The sequence below is a fragment of the Haemorhous mexicanus genome, chromosome Z, assembly GCF_027477595.1.
Source record: "Haemorhous mexicanus isolate bHaeMex1 chromosome Z, bHaeMex1.pri, whole genome shotgun sequence".
Lineage (NCBI taxonomy): Eukaryota > Metazoa > Chordata > Aves > Passeriformes > Fringillidae > Haemorhous > Haemorhous mexicanus.
This window is the reverse complement of record NC_082381.1, coordinates 52,302,302-52,315,916: the sequence shown is the minus strand read 5'-3', so window position 1 is coordinate 52,315,916 and position 13,615 is coordinate 52,302,302. Positions and strand designations below refer to the sequence as shown.

Below are 13,615 nucleotides of genomic sequence, written 5' to 3'. Positions count from 1 at the left end.
GGCGGGGCGGGGCAGGGCAGTGCCGGGCAGGGGGCCTGGCTCCCGGCTCCCGGCGGCTCCAGGCGAGCGCTCCCGCCGCGCCCGCGACACCGGAAACGGCTCGGCCCGGACGCCGCGCGCCGTGATGACGCAGAGCAACGGGGAAGGTACTGGAAAGGGGCACCGCCCGTGCGCGCGGCCGACACCGCGCGCGCCCCCCAGGGGCCGAGTGCGGCCGCGGGGACTCGGCCTGAGCCGCGTGACTGAGGCGGAGCTTTCTCGCCGCCTGTTTAGCTTTGGGCTGTCACATCCCTGCCCTTTGGCCATTTCCCGCCTCTACGGACATCACTTTGTGAGGACACGTCAGGAGTGCCGTGTCCAGGCCTGGGCTCCTCAGTACAAGAGAGACAAGGAGCTACTGGAGAGGGTCCAGCAGAGGGTCACAAAGATAATTTGGGGTCTGGAGCATCTCTTGTATGAGGAGAGACTGCAGGAACTGAGCCTGTTTAGTCTGGAGAAGCCTGAGAGGGGATTCATCAATACATGTAAATATCTCAGGATTTATCAATACATGTAAATATCTCAAAGGTGGGTGCCAAGAGGACAGTGCCAGACTCCTTTCAGTGGTGCCCAGTGAGTGGACTAGTAATGGCCATAAACTTAAACACAGGAGATTTCAGCATGGGGAAGAACTTTCCACTTAGGGTGGCAGAGCACTGGAACAGGCTGCCCAGGAAGGTCATGGATTCTTTCTGTCCTGAGGCATTCAAAACTTGTCTAGACATGTTCCTGTGTCACCTGCTCTAGCTGACCCTGCCTTGGCAGAGGGCTTGGCCTGGACGATGATCTCCAGAGGTCTGTGCAGGTCTCCAGTTCCCCAACGAGGGTCTGGGAGTGCAGGTACTGGCCAGGTTACTGTGGTTTGATGGAGCTCCAGTCCATAAGACATGAGGTATTACAGAGGCCTGTAGTGAAATGCAGGGGTTTGGTGCTGGAAGATGCAAGGAAACTAACTTGGTATTCTTTGTGAACTTACATCAATTAAATAATTCAGTACCTGTTGCTTTTAAGTTACTTGGCCCCAGCTAAAGAGTAATAAATACTAGACATTTACTACTTTAAAGGTATTGCTATGGTAGCATTCCATAGCAGGAAATCACATCTTCCTCAAACTTGGACCAAAAAAACCTCAAGCACAACTGAAAATTGCATTACCAAATTAGGCATTCTCCCAAAATATTCTTGCCTCTCAGGAAATTCAAGACGTCTTTTCCTGTTTTGGTGTAAAGTATGTATGTGGCTGAACTGTAGAATTAAATGTCCTTTTTTGCTTGGATAAGAGCAGATGTTTCCCACGGTATTCTGAATCACAAGATGTTTTGCTGGTTTGGTCTGCTCTTGGGATAACCTCTCAACACCCTTTGTGGATTAGTTCAGCTAGTACTAAAAAAAAAGTGTAATACAGCATGGTAGGCTCCAAAATGCTTAACATTTTTACTTAAGGAATTGAAGACCTGCTAATAGACCTTAAAATAGGAATACCATAGATTGGCTGAAGGGAATTCCAGGTTTTGCCTGATCTAGAGCTTTTGTTCATTGCAGATAAGAATGATATCAGGCATATGCAAGTATTAAACCTTTCTTTAGTCACACGTGTTCCTTTTCCCATTGGTTGTGATGCTACAAGGCGTCGACTTCTGCTGCAGCAGAACACTTGGTCAGGTGCCTGTGCCACATTATCTTGTTGACTGGCAGAGTGAGGGACATCACACAGTAGAATCCTGCAGTGCAATCAAGAAGGGATTTCAATCAGAAATTAGATTAAAGAGCAAGGGGATATTCCTCATCTCAGGCTCTTCACAGTTTATAGATATAGCTCATGCTGACTGTATCATTACATGAATAGATTTTGTACAACAGTAGCTCAACTTCTACCTGGTTATAGCTAGCAGAAGTTTACAAGTTAGAGGAATTTCTGTTATTTACTGAAGTATATTTGTTGTAAGTGGCAAGGATACTAAAAGTTTATAGCAAATAACTTGCAAGTTATTCAAAGTTCTTTACTAAGCAAGGAGGGAACTTTATTAAAGAATGTTTTTATCTTGTTAATTTTGGTGCAGATAACAGGAATATGGGATCTCATTTGCCAGAACTGAAAGGGTCCAGATGGAAAATACCCTAAACCAGAACAACATGCATATGTGTCGCAGTGAGGGAGGCTCAGTGACACCTCAATGTGAGAATCAGCAAGCTTCGTTTATTGATTAGAGCATCAGACATTTAAATACAACATGTAATAAGCTCATGCATATTCTGTAAGCTAAGCAGTCTATTGGTTATTCTTACTTCTTCATTCTTTACAACTTACATCTCCCTTTTCTCATGCTCTGCTCTCAGCTACATCATCTTGTTATCAGACTACAGCTATACCCAAGGCCACTGCGGCCTTGCAGGTGCAGGGCCTCAGATTAGCTGGGCCAGTACTTTTCCAATTCTCAGCTATCCAGAGCATGTCTACGTGACCTTTGTCATGTAACCAATTCCCAACACATATGGGTTCTCATCAGATAGCTGAGAGCAAAGCTTATAAACAGTGCATGGAAAATGAAAAAGATACAGCAAAGAATTTTGAGTTCTTAATCCTCTTAGCCTGACAGATTTTTAAAAACACTTCTTTCTTTCCCCTTGCTTTTCCTTTTCTTTCCCACTTTCTTCTTCCTGTGCTTTTATTTCCCCTTTCTAAAACCACCTGTGCAACTTTTCTTCATTAGTTACTGATATTAAAGAACAGAATTCAGCATGTTTATTAGACCAGCTTAATTTTTATGCCACTTCATTTTGCTCACCTACGGTTACTGGTGTTTACTGCAGAAGTTCAGCTAAATTCCCAACTTTGACTAGGCAGCATCAATTTGGTATTTTTTTCCTAGTTGATGTAACCAATGCAAAGCCATCTAAATTGGCTGCAAACAAACTGAAAATGGACATGCAGTGACCAAACAGTATTTTTAATCAAAGTGAAAGTAGTGGCTCACATCAAGTTGAATCAAATTAAGAATTTTAGCAAAAGGTTTTGAACCAGTTTGGCTGAATTCTGTTTAATGTTTTATCTGATCTTAGTGACACAACCTTGACTTTAGATGAGGCCTCAGGTGGTCTAATGACAGTAAAACTTACATACAATATCTCCAAAGTTCTGCTGTAAATGACACATAACATTCCTTGTATTTCTGAATATTCAAACCAAAACATAATACAAACACCTGTGATTTATTTTTAATGTAAAAAATATAGACTTCTACTTTCATATGGCATTAAAGAGATATTCTATATATTTTTTTCTATTCCTGATTTGCCAGAACAAAGGTTAGGGCTTTTAATTTAGACTCAGTTAAAGGAGTCAAATTAAAAAAGCTTCATGCTGAAGCGTAACTGGGTAGACAGCAATTATCTCCCCACTTAATGCCTACCCAATTACATTTTAGGGGGCTTTAGACCCAGTTATGCTTTATAGGGGCCTCACTGTGCGGATTCTCTGCCTTTAGTACAGCAAATCTCAAGCACATGCCCTTGTTAGGTCTCAACCAGAAGGCAGCATCCTTGTCAGGTCTTCAATAATTCTAATAAATGAAATTATCTGGTCTCACTTTCAGTGGGATTTGTTTTTTGGTGATTGCTTTTCTAGTTCTTACAAAGAATCACCCATTCAAAAGTCCAGGAAAAAGAATAATCCTTTTCATTATCCCAATCCATTAGCAGGTGTTTTCCCTAAATTGTGCCCTAACCTGAGTTATTTTTGTTAGTTTGATTAATAAAATAATATTTAAAGTTTTGTAGTTGTCTTTAGTCATATCCATCCCAGGATTTTTTTCTCCAGTTCCTCTCTACATGTACACTGTGCTTTGGTCTTTCCAACAAGCCTCTTTCCAACAAGCCTCCCTAGACTCTGTTATGTGGAATTTTTTGTTTCATTGGGAAAGTGATTTGTTAAAATTATGGATATTGACCTAGTACCAATATCCAAATGTGACGGACAAAGACTCTCTAACAGTTTAAAGTTAGAAAATGTATGTTTACTGTGATGCTGGGCAGCGTGTGGGATAGCTCTCAAATACACACTGCAATTTACAGGTGATTACAGAGTCCTTTTATCTATACAAGTATTGAATACCCAAAATACAAATGCATATTCATAACTTTGGTACATCCCATTCCCCGCTTCGTATGGTAATGAGTCCAAAAGCTATTAAGCATGTGCAGTTTGTTCCTCGAAATGGGTCAGTGGTCCTTTTCATGGGGAGGGGTCCCAAAATGAGGAAGTAAATGGAGTCTTCCTCGTTCTGACCCTTCTACCTTTTCAATGCAAATATGACAAATGAACCCTTGGTAGAACTCCCATTCCCTGTCTTCAATTGATCTCAGAACAGAGGAGACCTACAACTGTCTTATGTTCCTAAGAGCTATTTATCAGTTTCTGTATTCTTCATTAGAAACCCAGCTAACCAAACATTATGTTGATAAGCAATCAGTTATTAGTTAACTACTAACTCTTAACCTCATCAAGGCCTACCCATTTATTTTAATTAACTCTAATAAAGCTTATCTCTAACTAAAATCTTAGCTTCTCTAAAATCCCTGAATTCCTTAAAGTTTATGTCTCAAAATTTCCTCCCATTCCAGAACTTTAACTGAATATTTAAAGGTAGCACTGGATCTATGCAGTCTAAACTCAGTGTTCAGTAAATGAGACCCTTTTGCTCTTCATCTGTATTCTGGCTTTCTCACCTCAGCCTCAGTTATGAGAATTTGATTTTTTTTTTTAATTAACCTTTTTGAAAAAGAAAGGTTTTGTTGTGTTGCAACACAATTTACAGCTTATTTCAAAGTAACTAGAACAGATACAAAATAGTGTTTAACATTTGTACAGGAAATCAAAATAATAACAAAGCTGTCTATTGCTTGTTTACATACCAGTCACATTCTAAAGTGACTCATTGTGAGAAAATAATATTGAAACAATTGCTGAATTTTCCAAAGAAAGCATAAGAGGGGTATCCTTCCTGAAACAAACTTCAACAACTACAAAAAAGGGCTTTGTCTTTGTGAACATTCAGTTATTACAAATGTAAAATGAACTAGATATGAGAAACTATTTTTTTCCCCCAAGAGACTTAGAAAGAATTTAAGAGTAAGAACAGCATAAAAGAGAAAAAATCAGCTGATTGAAGAATTTCTGTGTAATTAAGACTAATTCTATACTGGACAGGCTAATACAGCAAGTGGTGAATGGAGAAAGGAGTTGTGTTGAATGAGAATGGTATTCAGCATTACCCAAGTGTGTGTTTCTTTAACACTTAAAAACTGGTTTTTATGGATGGTATCAATAGGCACTTCTAGAATTCAATTTTGGTTTCATTTAAATAGAACTCCCGTTAATCAGTAAGCATAATACAAACTAATTTTTAAGTATGTCAAACTTAATAGCACAAGAAACAACCCAAGTTAGTTCTGCAGTGGGGGATGACAGGGCAGGGGGTATGTGAAGCTATAAATAATGTCCTGAAAGAAAAAGAACATCAAACTAGATCTGTCAAATAGGGATAGGTGAACAAATTAAAACTTAAGGGAAGACAAATTTACAGAATAGCAGGTAATCAGTCTTTTGGATTTTGACTTTTTTTTATAATATAGAATAATCAAATGATTCTCTATAAAAAATAATTTAGCAATTTAATGGTACCTTGAAACAGACTAATTCGTTTTTGTGAAAAGATAAATATCCCAGATTTCCTAATTCAAAATTTGTTACAAACATGTTGGAAAAGAAGTCACATCTCCAAGTTAGGGGCACCACTGATTTGATCAGATAAAAGTCTTGTTCTTGTAATCCTTGGTAAGTATTTTCTGTAGTGCAGGAGATAAAGAAAACACATACCACCTCTCCAGATGAAGGGGGTTTAGTTTGAATCAGACTGTAACAAAACAGATTACTTCATTCCACCCAGTAGCATTCTATCTGTCAGGATATAATTATGCACACTTTATCCTCTGTGGTTACAGGGTGCACAGTTCTGAACAGTGGCATCAGTACCATCAAATATGAAGATACCATATTTGAACATTATTTTCAGAGAGTTGGCCAGAAAACAAACAAACAACAAACAAACAAAGGTAGGACAAACAAATTGGTGAGTCTACAATAAGACTTTCAGCATTATTATGAAATCTGAAAAAATATGGACTGTTAGTTACACTGTCTCATTTCTTTGAAAAGTCTTTTTTCACTGTTAGCATCTTCATGAAGCTAGTTTTCAGAAGTCAGTAATAAGTTGTAACAGCATTACAAATTCATTATACCTTTATTAATGAAGAATTTTGTCCTACTTTCCTCTCCTGCTGCCCACCAAAGTGAAGTGCTCTCTTCACACATACTTTGCTTTGGAAATGGCTTAGTGCTACAGTGTGTGGGAAAAAAAGTCTTCTTTAGACTTAAAGGTATTTTGCTTTGTCTACTCTTTGGTCTTTCTCTGGTTCTTTCCCTCTAACTTCTGTGTTCCCTGCTTTTTTTCCAGGTAACTGACAGAGGTTTTGTAATCTGCCAGCTCTGTAATCTCAGCCAGCTCCTACTCATAGTTTAACATTCTGTAATGTTCAACTTCAGCAACTATCACTAAGTAAGATCCCAGGATTTAGTACCACATTCAGTGCTGCACAAACAAGTCTGTGTTTTTCTAGCCATATTGCATTCAGTGACAGTTAACATAATAAATGGACAAAATAAATGTTTGAGCTTTGCGTTTGTAGTACCAGAGGAATTGTTTATTACTAGGCTGGCTCTGGAGAATGGTACTTTCAATAACAGGCAGGGAAGAGCTTCTTATGTGGTAGTTGCACATGTTGGCATCTGCAGTGTCCAGCTGAAAGTCATGTAGCTATAAACAAGACACAGACCATAAAATTTAGAATCACAGAATGCTTTGGGTCAGAAGGGACCTTTCAACATCTAAGTCTGTTATGTACTTCTGTTATGTACTGTCTTGGCAGTCCAACTGCCAAGGGCAGGGACATCTTTCACTAGGTCAAGGTGCTCAAAGTCCTGTTCAACCTGACCTTGAACACTTCCCTGAATGGGGCATCCAAAATGTATTGTTATCCAAAACCTATTTCCTACCTATTTGTTTTCTTAAATTCTATTCAGGTTTTCTTGCATTTAAGAGCTACATATTGTTGGGAATATTTCTGTACATTAAGTCTAACACCGAAGTAGTTAAAAAAAATCAGTATTTTCTCAGGTTTAAGAGAAGTTCCTTTAAAGCTGCAGTATAACAAGAATACAGACCTGTATTTTGCTGTATTTTCTCCTATGACATATAACTGAAATTGGAAATCTGATTCACACCAGGAAGAAAAGATTTGTTTGTTAATAATTACACAGTACTGCTATTCACCACAGTGGCTAAGGAAAATTGCCTTCTCTCCCTGTTTTCAGTCCGTGTTACCATTTTCTATTTTTTGCTTTAGATACAATTTTAGATAGTATCTAAAGCAAAACCCAGAAAATTTCCACGACGAATTGGCACTGTAACAAAATCCAGTAAAGCAGTATAGAATTACTTTAAATTATTTTATTACTATTTATATTTATTGCTTAAAGTACACTGAGCAGACTGACAGAGTGGGAATTTTCTGATACTTCAAAAAGTACTTGTAGTTAGTAAAGACATGAACTTTGTTAACAGCTCTTTTCACTTGAATTCATCAGAAGTAACCTCTGCTTCCTCTTGACTGGACAACAACACCAACACTGTTATCTAAAATTAAATAATCAGCAGATAAACAACTAAAAGTTACAACTTCTCTGAGTGCCTGACATAGGTAGGCAACATGGTTTTACAGCATCATCAACTTGCAGTGTGAACATGGTAAAAAGTTATCAGCACCTTACCTTTTGCCCTTTTTATTAAAAAAGTTCACCATCCATAAAAACATAGGAGGTACTTGCCATTACTCTCATCTGAGAAGGTGCTGTTAATACAAGGCTCACCATTCTAACTTGTCATGTATCCTAGTAAGCAGTTTAAAAACAACTGAACCATGACAAATATGAAATTATTAATATATTGAAAAATAGCAACTATACTAGTACAACACAAAAAAACATTCAACAAATTTGACTGGAATATACAAACAGGGATTTTATCATCTCTAAAGCCCAGTAACAAATAATGGTTTTATTGCATTATATAACAACATGTTTCATAATGTACTAAAAAGAAAAATAACTAAATGCAGAGTATGTCTTATAAAACTTGCCAATATATGCATTGGAAAAAGCTGGAAATTTACAGGGGTCTTCTCCCTTCTTCCCACCACTACAATTTGCCAAGGATAAGTGTTTTGCCCACATAGATACATATCCTAAACTACATGCTTCTGTGTATACTAGACACAGAATAGTCTTTCCCATGCTCATTTATTATCCAGTCTCTAGAATCTTCAGGTTCACAGTTTGATAGTGTGCTTTATAGTAATGAATATGCAGTCTCATTATCTTGCCTAGAAGGAAAGGGCTGAGCCCTAATTCACTCTGGGAGCAGAGGTGTGTGATCAGCATCTCTCTGTAGGAAGGCATGGCACTGAGTGGAAAGAAACAGAAGCATCCATTGGGAGGAAGAACCAGTCTTGCTGAGCCTTAAAAAGAATCACCAACAGGCCAAGAATGCTATATTGAGTGTGTGAGGTATTGTGCTGGCATTGAGAGGTATGAGACAACAGAAACAGTGATGAAACTGAACCCTCTTTTCTCCTCCACAGGAATAGCTCTGTTGTACATCTGGATTCTGGCAAGAAGGACATGAAACAATAAAAAACTTACACTAACAGTTGGTTGTTGTGTTTGGTTTATTCAGTTGGTTGGGGTTTTTTATGTCAAAGCACAGAGTCACAATAGAGACCACTTCTTTTTGCCCTTCAAGTGTGTAATGCTCTTTCAGCTTTAGTAAGTAGCTAAAATAAGTTAGCAACTGGAAGTGTGGCACATTTCATTCACAATCTCCCAGAAACTTTCAAGAAATCAAATGCATGGCATATAACAAAGCTGTTAGCAACAATAGATTTCAGATGCTTTCAGAGAGCAAAATTCCTTTGCCTTAACCTTAACAGTGTGAGACTGTAGATGCTGAAATTGTTAAAATCCAGAGAAAACAGAACAAGAATTTAAACCATTGGCACACCTCTGCTACAGCTACAGCTATAAACAAATGTCTCTCACTTGAAATGCGAGTAGAGGTAGAATATATACCTGAAGAACAGTTAATACAGTAAAAATATGATGTTTTACAGCTATCTGACATAGTTCTGTGTGTTCACCATTCTTCAAATGGTCTACTGACAATTGCAAAAACATTATCAGATAATATGCTTACATTTACTGGATGACAATAATTATTCAGATGACTCTCCAAGAAGGCCCTTCAATTTCTTCTTCAGCTCTCTGCTGGTTTTCTTATAGAAAAATAAATCTTTTTCCAGTTGCTGAATTTTTACTTCATACTCTTTCAGGGTTTCTGCAATACCTTCACGATTTTGTTCTAGGAGAAATAAAATCAGTTTAAGAACCAAGTATCTGTGTCAAAAATAAAGATGCCCAACTAGGCAGAGTATCTTGATGGCATTTTGCTGGCAATGTGCATGTTTTAACTAACGTAAGACCAAAAAGGTTGTGCCAATCCCACCTTTTAGTTGTAATAGTGTTTAGAAGATCAAGATCAACAGAACTGGTATCTTACGACTTTTCAATATCTTTAAATTCAATATGAAAATACAACAACTCTGATACCATTTTAAAAAAATATTCTGTTTTGCATTCATACGGACACCGTATGTCTGTTCCTTGAGATCTTACACAGTGATAGAATTTGTGACAGCCAAAATATATCTCTAAACCTTATTCGTTTTTTCTGTATTTCTCTGTTAATGACCAAAGAAAATACTTGGTGTATAATCCCCGCCCAAGAAAAAAATACCTTTGAAATTATTCAATATGAACTGTATTTTTTTCTCATGTTCTTGGCGCTGGTGAGTCAGCTGCCTGTCACACTGCAACTTGATGTGTTCAAGTGCAGATTCTAATTCACGCATCATGTTGTTCTGGTGTATGGACTTCATTTCCTGTTCTTCAATCTGCACTTGTAATTTTCGTTCAGACTCACGCAGGCCAACAATCTTAGAAAGAAACACACTTATTTTGATTTATGAAGCAGTTTTAAGAAAATGTTTTCCCCTTCAGCCTAATAGATTAAAACATACAAAAGCACTGGATCTCTACAAGTAATTAAGCTTATAGATTTGCCACTGCTACAGGTTGACTCTTCAGAACTAAAATGCATACATTTTGATCACATGGACTAGTGGATTTTTTAATACCCTATGCAAAATTTAAACTGAAAGAACATTGCTTTCCAGACTTCCAACTTGCATGCCACAGACAATTTTTTTACAAAATTACCAAAGGTTCATCCAAGGTCACAAAGGTACCATGTCATAATGCATTTATTTTTGTTTCCAGATGTCAGTATGATTCCTAAGCACATAGCTGCACACACTGCAAAGTATCAACTTATACTGGTGTTGTGGTTTGATACTGGCTAAAAGCCGGGCACTCACGAAAGACTGTTCACTTATTTTCCCCTGCTATAGTTTTGCAGTGGAGAGGGAAAGAAAAACTAAAAGGCTCATGAGTTGAGATAAGATCCAGGAAGAAACACTCTAAGGGCAAAATAGGCTCAAATTTAAATGGTTTAATGAAAAATTTATTAACAGAATTAAGAGAGGATAATGAGAACTAAAATAAAAGTTTTAAAACACTCTTTTTCTCTCCCTCCAAGCCCCCTTCCTTCCCACTGACAGCACAGGGAGACAGGGTGTGAGAGTTTTGCTCCATTTTTTCACTTGAAGTCTTTCTTCAGTTCACTTAGGGAGACGATTTTCTTTTACTATGCTGTGGGGTCCTTCCCACAGGAGACAATTCTCTGTGAACTTTTCTAGTGTGGTTCTAATTTTCACGAGTAGCAGTCCCACCTGACCTGCTGTAACATGAATCCTTCCCACGGTTAATGCAGTCTTCCCAAAACTGCATAGTGTGGGTCACTTTAGTTCACAGGGTGTTGTCGTTTAAGGATAAGCTGTTCTAGTTTGAAAGCAAGGGCTCTCTTTCTCTATCTTCTCTCTCTGTTCAAGTTTCCAACTAAATTACAGCTTTTCAGCATCTACTTACTCCAGCAGGAGCACCTTTTCTCATGGGCTGTGAGTGGATCTCTGCATCCCCCTATGCACTTCATGGAATTACAGGGAAAGTTTGTTGTATAATAGTCTTCACTGCAGCTTGTAGAAGAATCTCAGCTCTGATGTTTGGAGCACCTCCTCTTCCTGGAAGAGGTTTTTCACTGACCTTAGTGTCACCATGTTGTTCTCCTCATGTGTCTTCACTGTTTTTCTGACCCAGAAGAAAATTGTTGTCTGCAGGTTTGTTTGTTCTCAAGTTCTATCCATTGAAAAGTTCTTACAGGGTTTTGCAGTGCTAAAAATCTGATCTCGTCTGGGCTCTGTATTGGGGAAATGCTCGCCGTGCCCCTCACTGTTGGCCACATGGGCAATACCAGTCACCACACACCATTCAGCGCCTCTCTTGATGCAGGGCGCCTGCAAAGGAGATGCCACTACCGCTGTCCCTTCCCTTCTGCCCACAGCACGGCTGGCTAAAAGTGGCCAAGCAGGCACAGTTCCCTGTGGACTGTGCCAAGATGGCTGTGGCTGCACCGGGAAAGAGAAGCTGCTGCCACCGCCCCTGCATTTCTGTCGATGGCACGGCCAGCCAGAAGTGGCCAGGCAGGCACAGATCACTGCTGGCCGTGCTGAGGTGGCAGCGGCCACACGGCCATGGCAGCCACATGCCACCCCGGCACCCCCCCAGCCCTCTGAAAAGAACTGCACGCATTTTTTTTCCCCTTCCTAAATATGTCATCACAGAGGCATTACCAGCTTCTCTAACTGGGCCAGCAACATGTCCATGGTCAGAGCCTTCAGAGATTGGCTCTGCTGAACACAGTAAAAGCTTTGAGCAGCTTCCTCTCTCAGAAGCTGCTTCTGTGGCTTCCTCTGCCCTCTCTAAAAGCCAGGCTGTGTTAAACCAACACAACCAGATTTAGGAAAAACACAATAGGAATAGCAGCCTGAGCTTTGTGAAGCTTTCTGAAATTCTGAAGCCAGGAAGAATTTGAACACAACGCCACTACTTAATCACATTGTTTCTCCTTAAGTTAGCAATACAGAGCACTGGAAAAGGGCAAGGTAATTTCCAGATTTGTAGCACGTTTCTATCAAAACAAGATACACAAAGTTAACTCACAAGTATCCTATTTAACATAAAAATTAAAAACAATTTAATAGCAGATCTATGTAGCCTGAAGATATATTAACCAAAAGCTTAAGCTTCTTAAATTTATTTTTATTCCCTGCCATCATCTCAATATCTAGAATAGTAATACAAAGTGGAATAAAATAGTATTCATTAGATAAAACAAACCTTGTTGAAATAACTGATGATGATAGCTCTGAGATCAGCAGCAGACAGGGAAACTAGTTTCCCTATTACATTATGCTTGCTCTGTGAAAGATTCTGAGAAGATGACCAAAGTAAGTGCTGGCGATTATGAATACTTTCATTCTTGTAATCAATTGCAGCTACAAGGGCTTCAATTCCTTCTTCTAGCTGGAAAAGAATATGTTCTTCCTACAGAAAAACACATGAGTGAGATCTTTATAAACAAAAAGCTCAGAATTAATCTTTCAAGACGTCTTCAACTTCATTCTCAAGAGTGAACCTAAACTTTATGGTAAGATGAACTAGTTGTAGCACAGACAGTGGAGGGGAAAACAAGAGGTAGAGTACAAATCTAGAACATTTGTCTATTCCTGCCACAATACAGAGGTTGATCAAATGGCTTATCACAAAACTGTAAGTCATGTTTCTCTTTTTATCCTTCCCTCATCCTCACCACAGTTTGACCTCTGCTATTTTTTTTAATGTACTAGTTTTCTGTTGGATTAATGAATTAATCATTCAGTCAGTAAGGAGTTTGATGACCATGATGTGTGTATGGCAGAAGGTGGCAGAAATGACTGGCCTGAAGCACTGCAGACTTTGATGAGTGAGGCAAGTAGGGGTCTTTCTGGAACAGTTATCACCCCAGCCACAATCTCATATTGCTTCTCAAGACCTAAAAGTAATCTCTGCATTTTATATGAATTTATTTTATCTTCAAACTAACAATACTGATCAACTCCCAGTAATGGGCCATCCAGATAATATGACTTATTTTCACTGTAGGACTATGTAGTCCTTCAGGTAAATTTTGCTTTTTTCACAAGATTCTATGAAAAAAATCAAGGGGCGTCACTACGTAAATACCTTGCTTGTTCTGTATCCTGACATTAAAACGCCTCCCTGTGATAAACTAACTTCTGGTTCCCTTACTTCTCATTATATAACTCTTAGACCAATAGAGTTTGGCAAGGCACAATCTGACTTACATTCCTCTGATCTTAAACTTCATACACCAGTACATAATTGGTGCTA

General features: G+C 38.8%; 1 protein-coding gene and 1 long non-coding RNA gene across 9 annotated transcripts in view; one reads left to right on the top strand and one right to left on the bottom strand.

Moving 5' to 3' along the window:
- The first annotated feature begins 9 nt into the window (after positions 1 to 9).
- On the top strand, positions 10 to 8,861 carry LOC132341846 (uncharacterized). The gene is made up of 3 exons (XR_009490333.1): positions 10 to 146; positions 6,040 to 6,150; positions 8,794 to 8,861. It is a non-coding gene; the product is annotated as an uncharacterized LOC132341846 (long non-coding RNA).
- KIF27 (kinesin family member 27) overlaps positions 1,456 to 13,615 on the bottom strand; it is a 38,563-nt gene continuing 26,403 nt past the window's right edge. For 6 of the 8 annotated variants that reach the window (XM_059873935.1, XM_059873933.1, XM_059873939.1 and 3 more), the window contains 3 exons: positions 12,563 to 12,769; positions 10,005 to 10,203; positions 7,590 to 9,569 (listed from right to left, as the gene is read on the bottom strand). In XM_059873935.1, coding sequence (XP_059729918.1) covers positions 9,424 to 9,569; positions 10,005 to 10,203; positions 12,563 to 12,769 — 552 coding nt within the window. In that variant the 3' untranslated portion in view covers positions 7,590 to 9,423. Of the gene's footprint in view, positions 1,761 to 7,589; positions 9,570 to 10,004; positions 10,204 to 12,562; positions 12,770 to 13,615 lie in introns of those variants that run through there. The other 2 variants (XM_059873937.1, XM_059873936.1) reach the window with 2 other exon arrangements.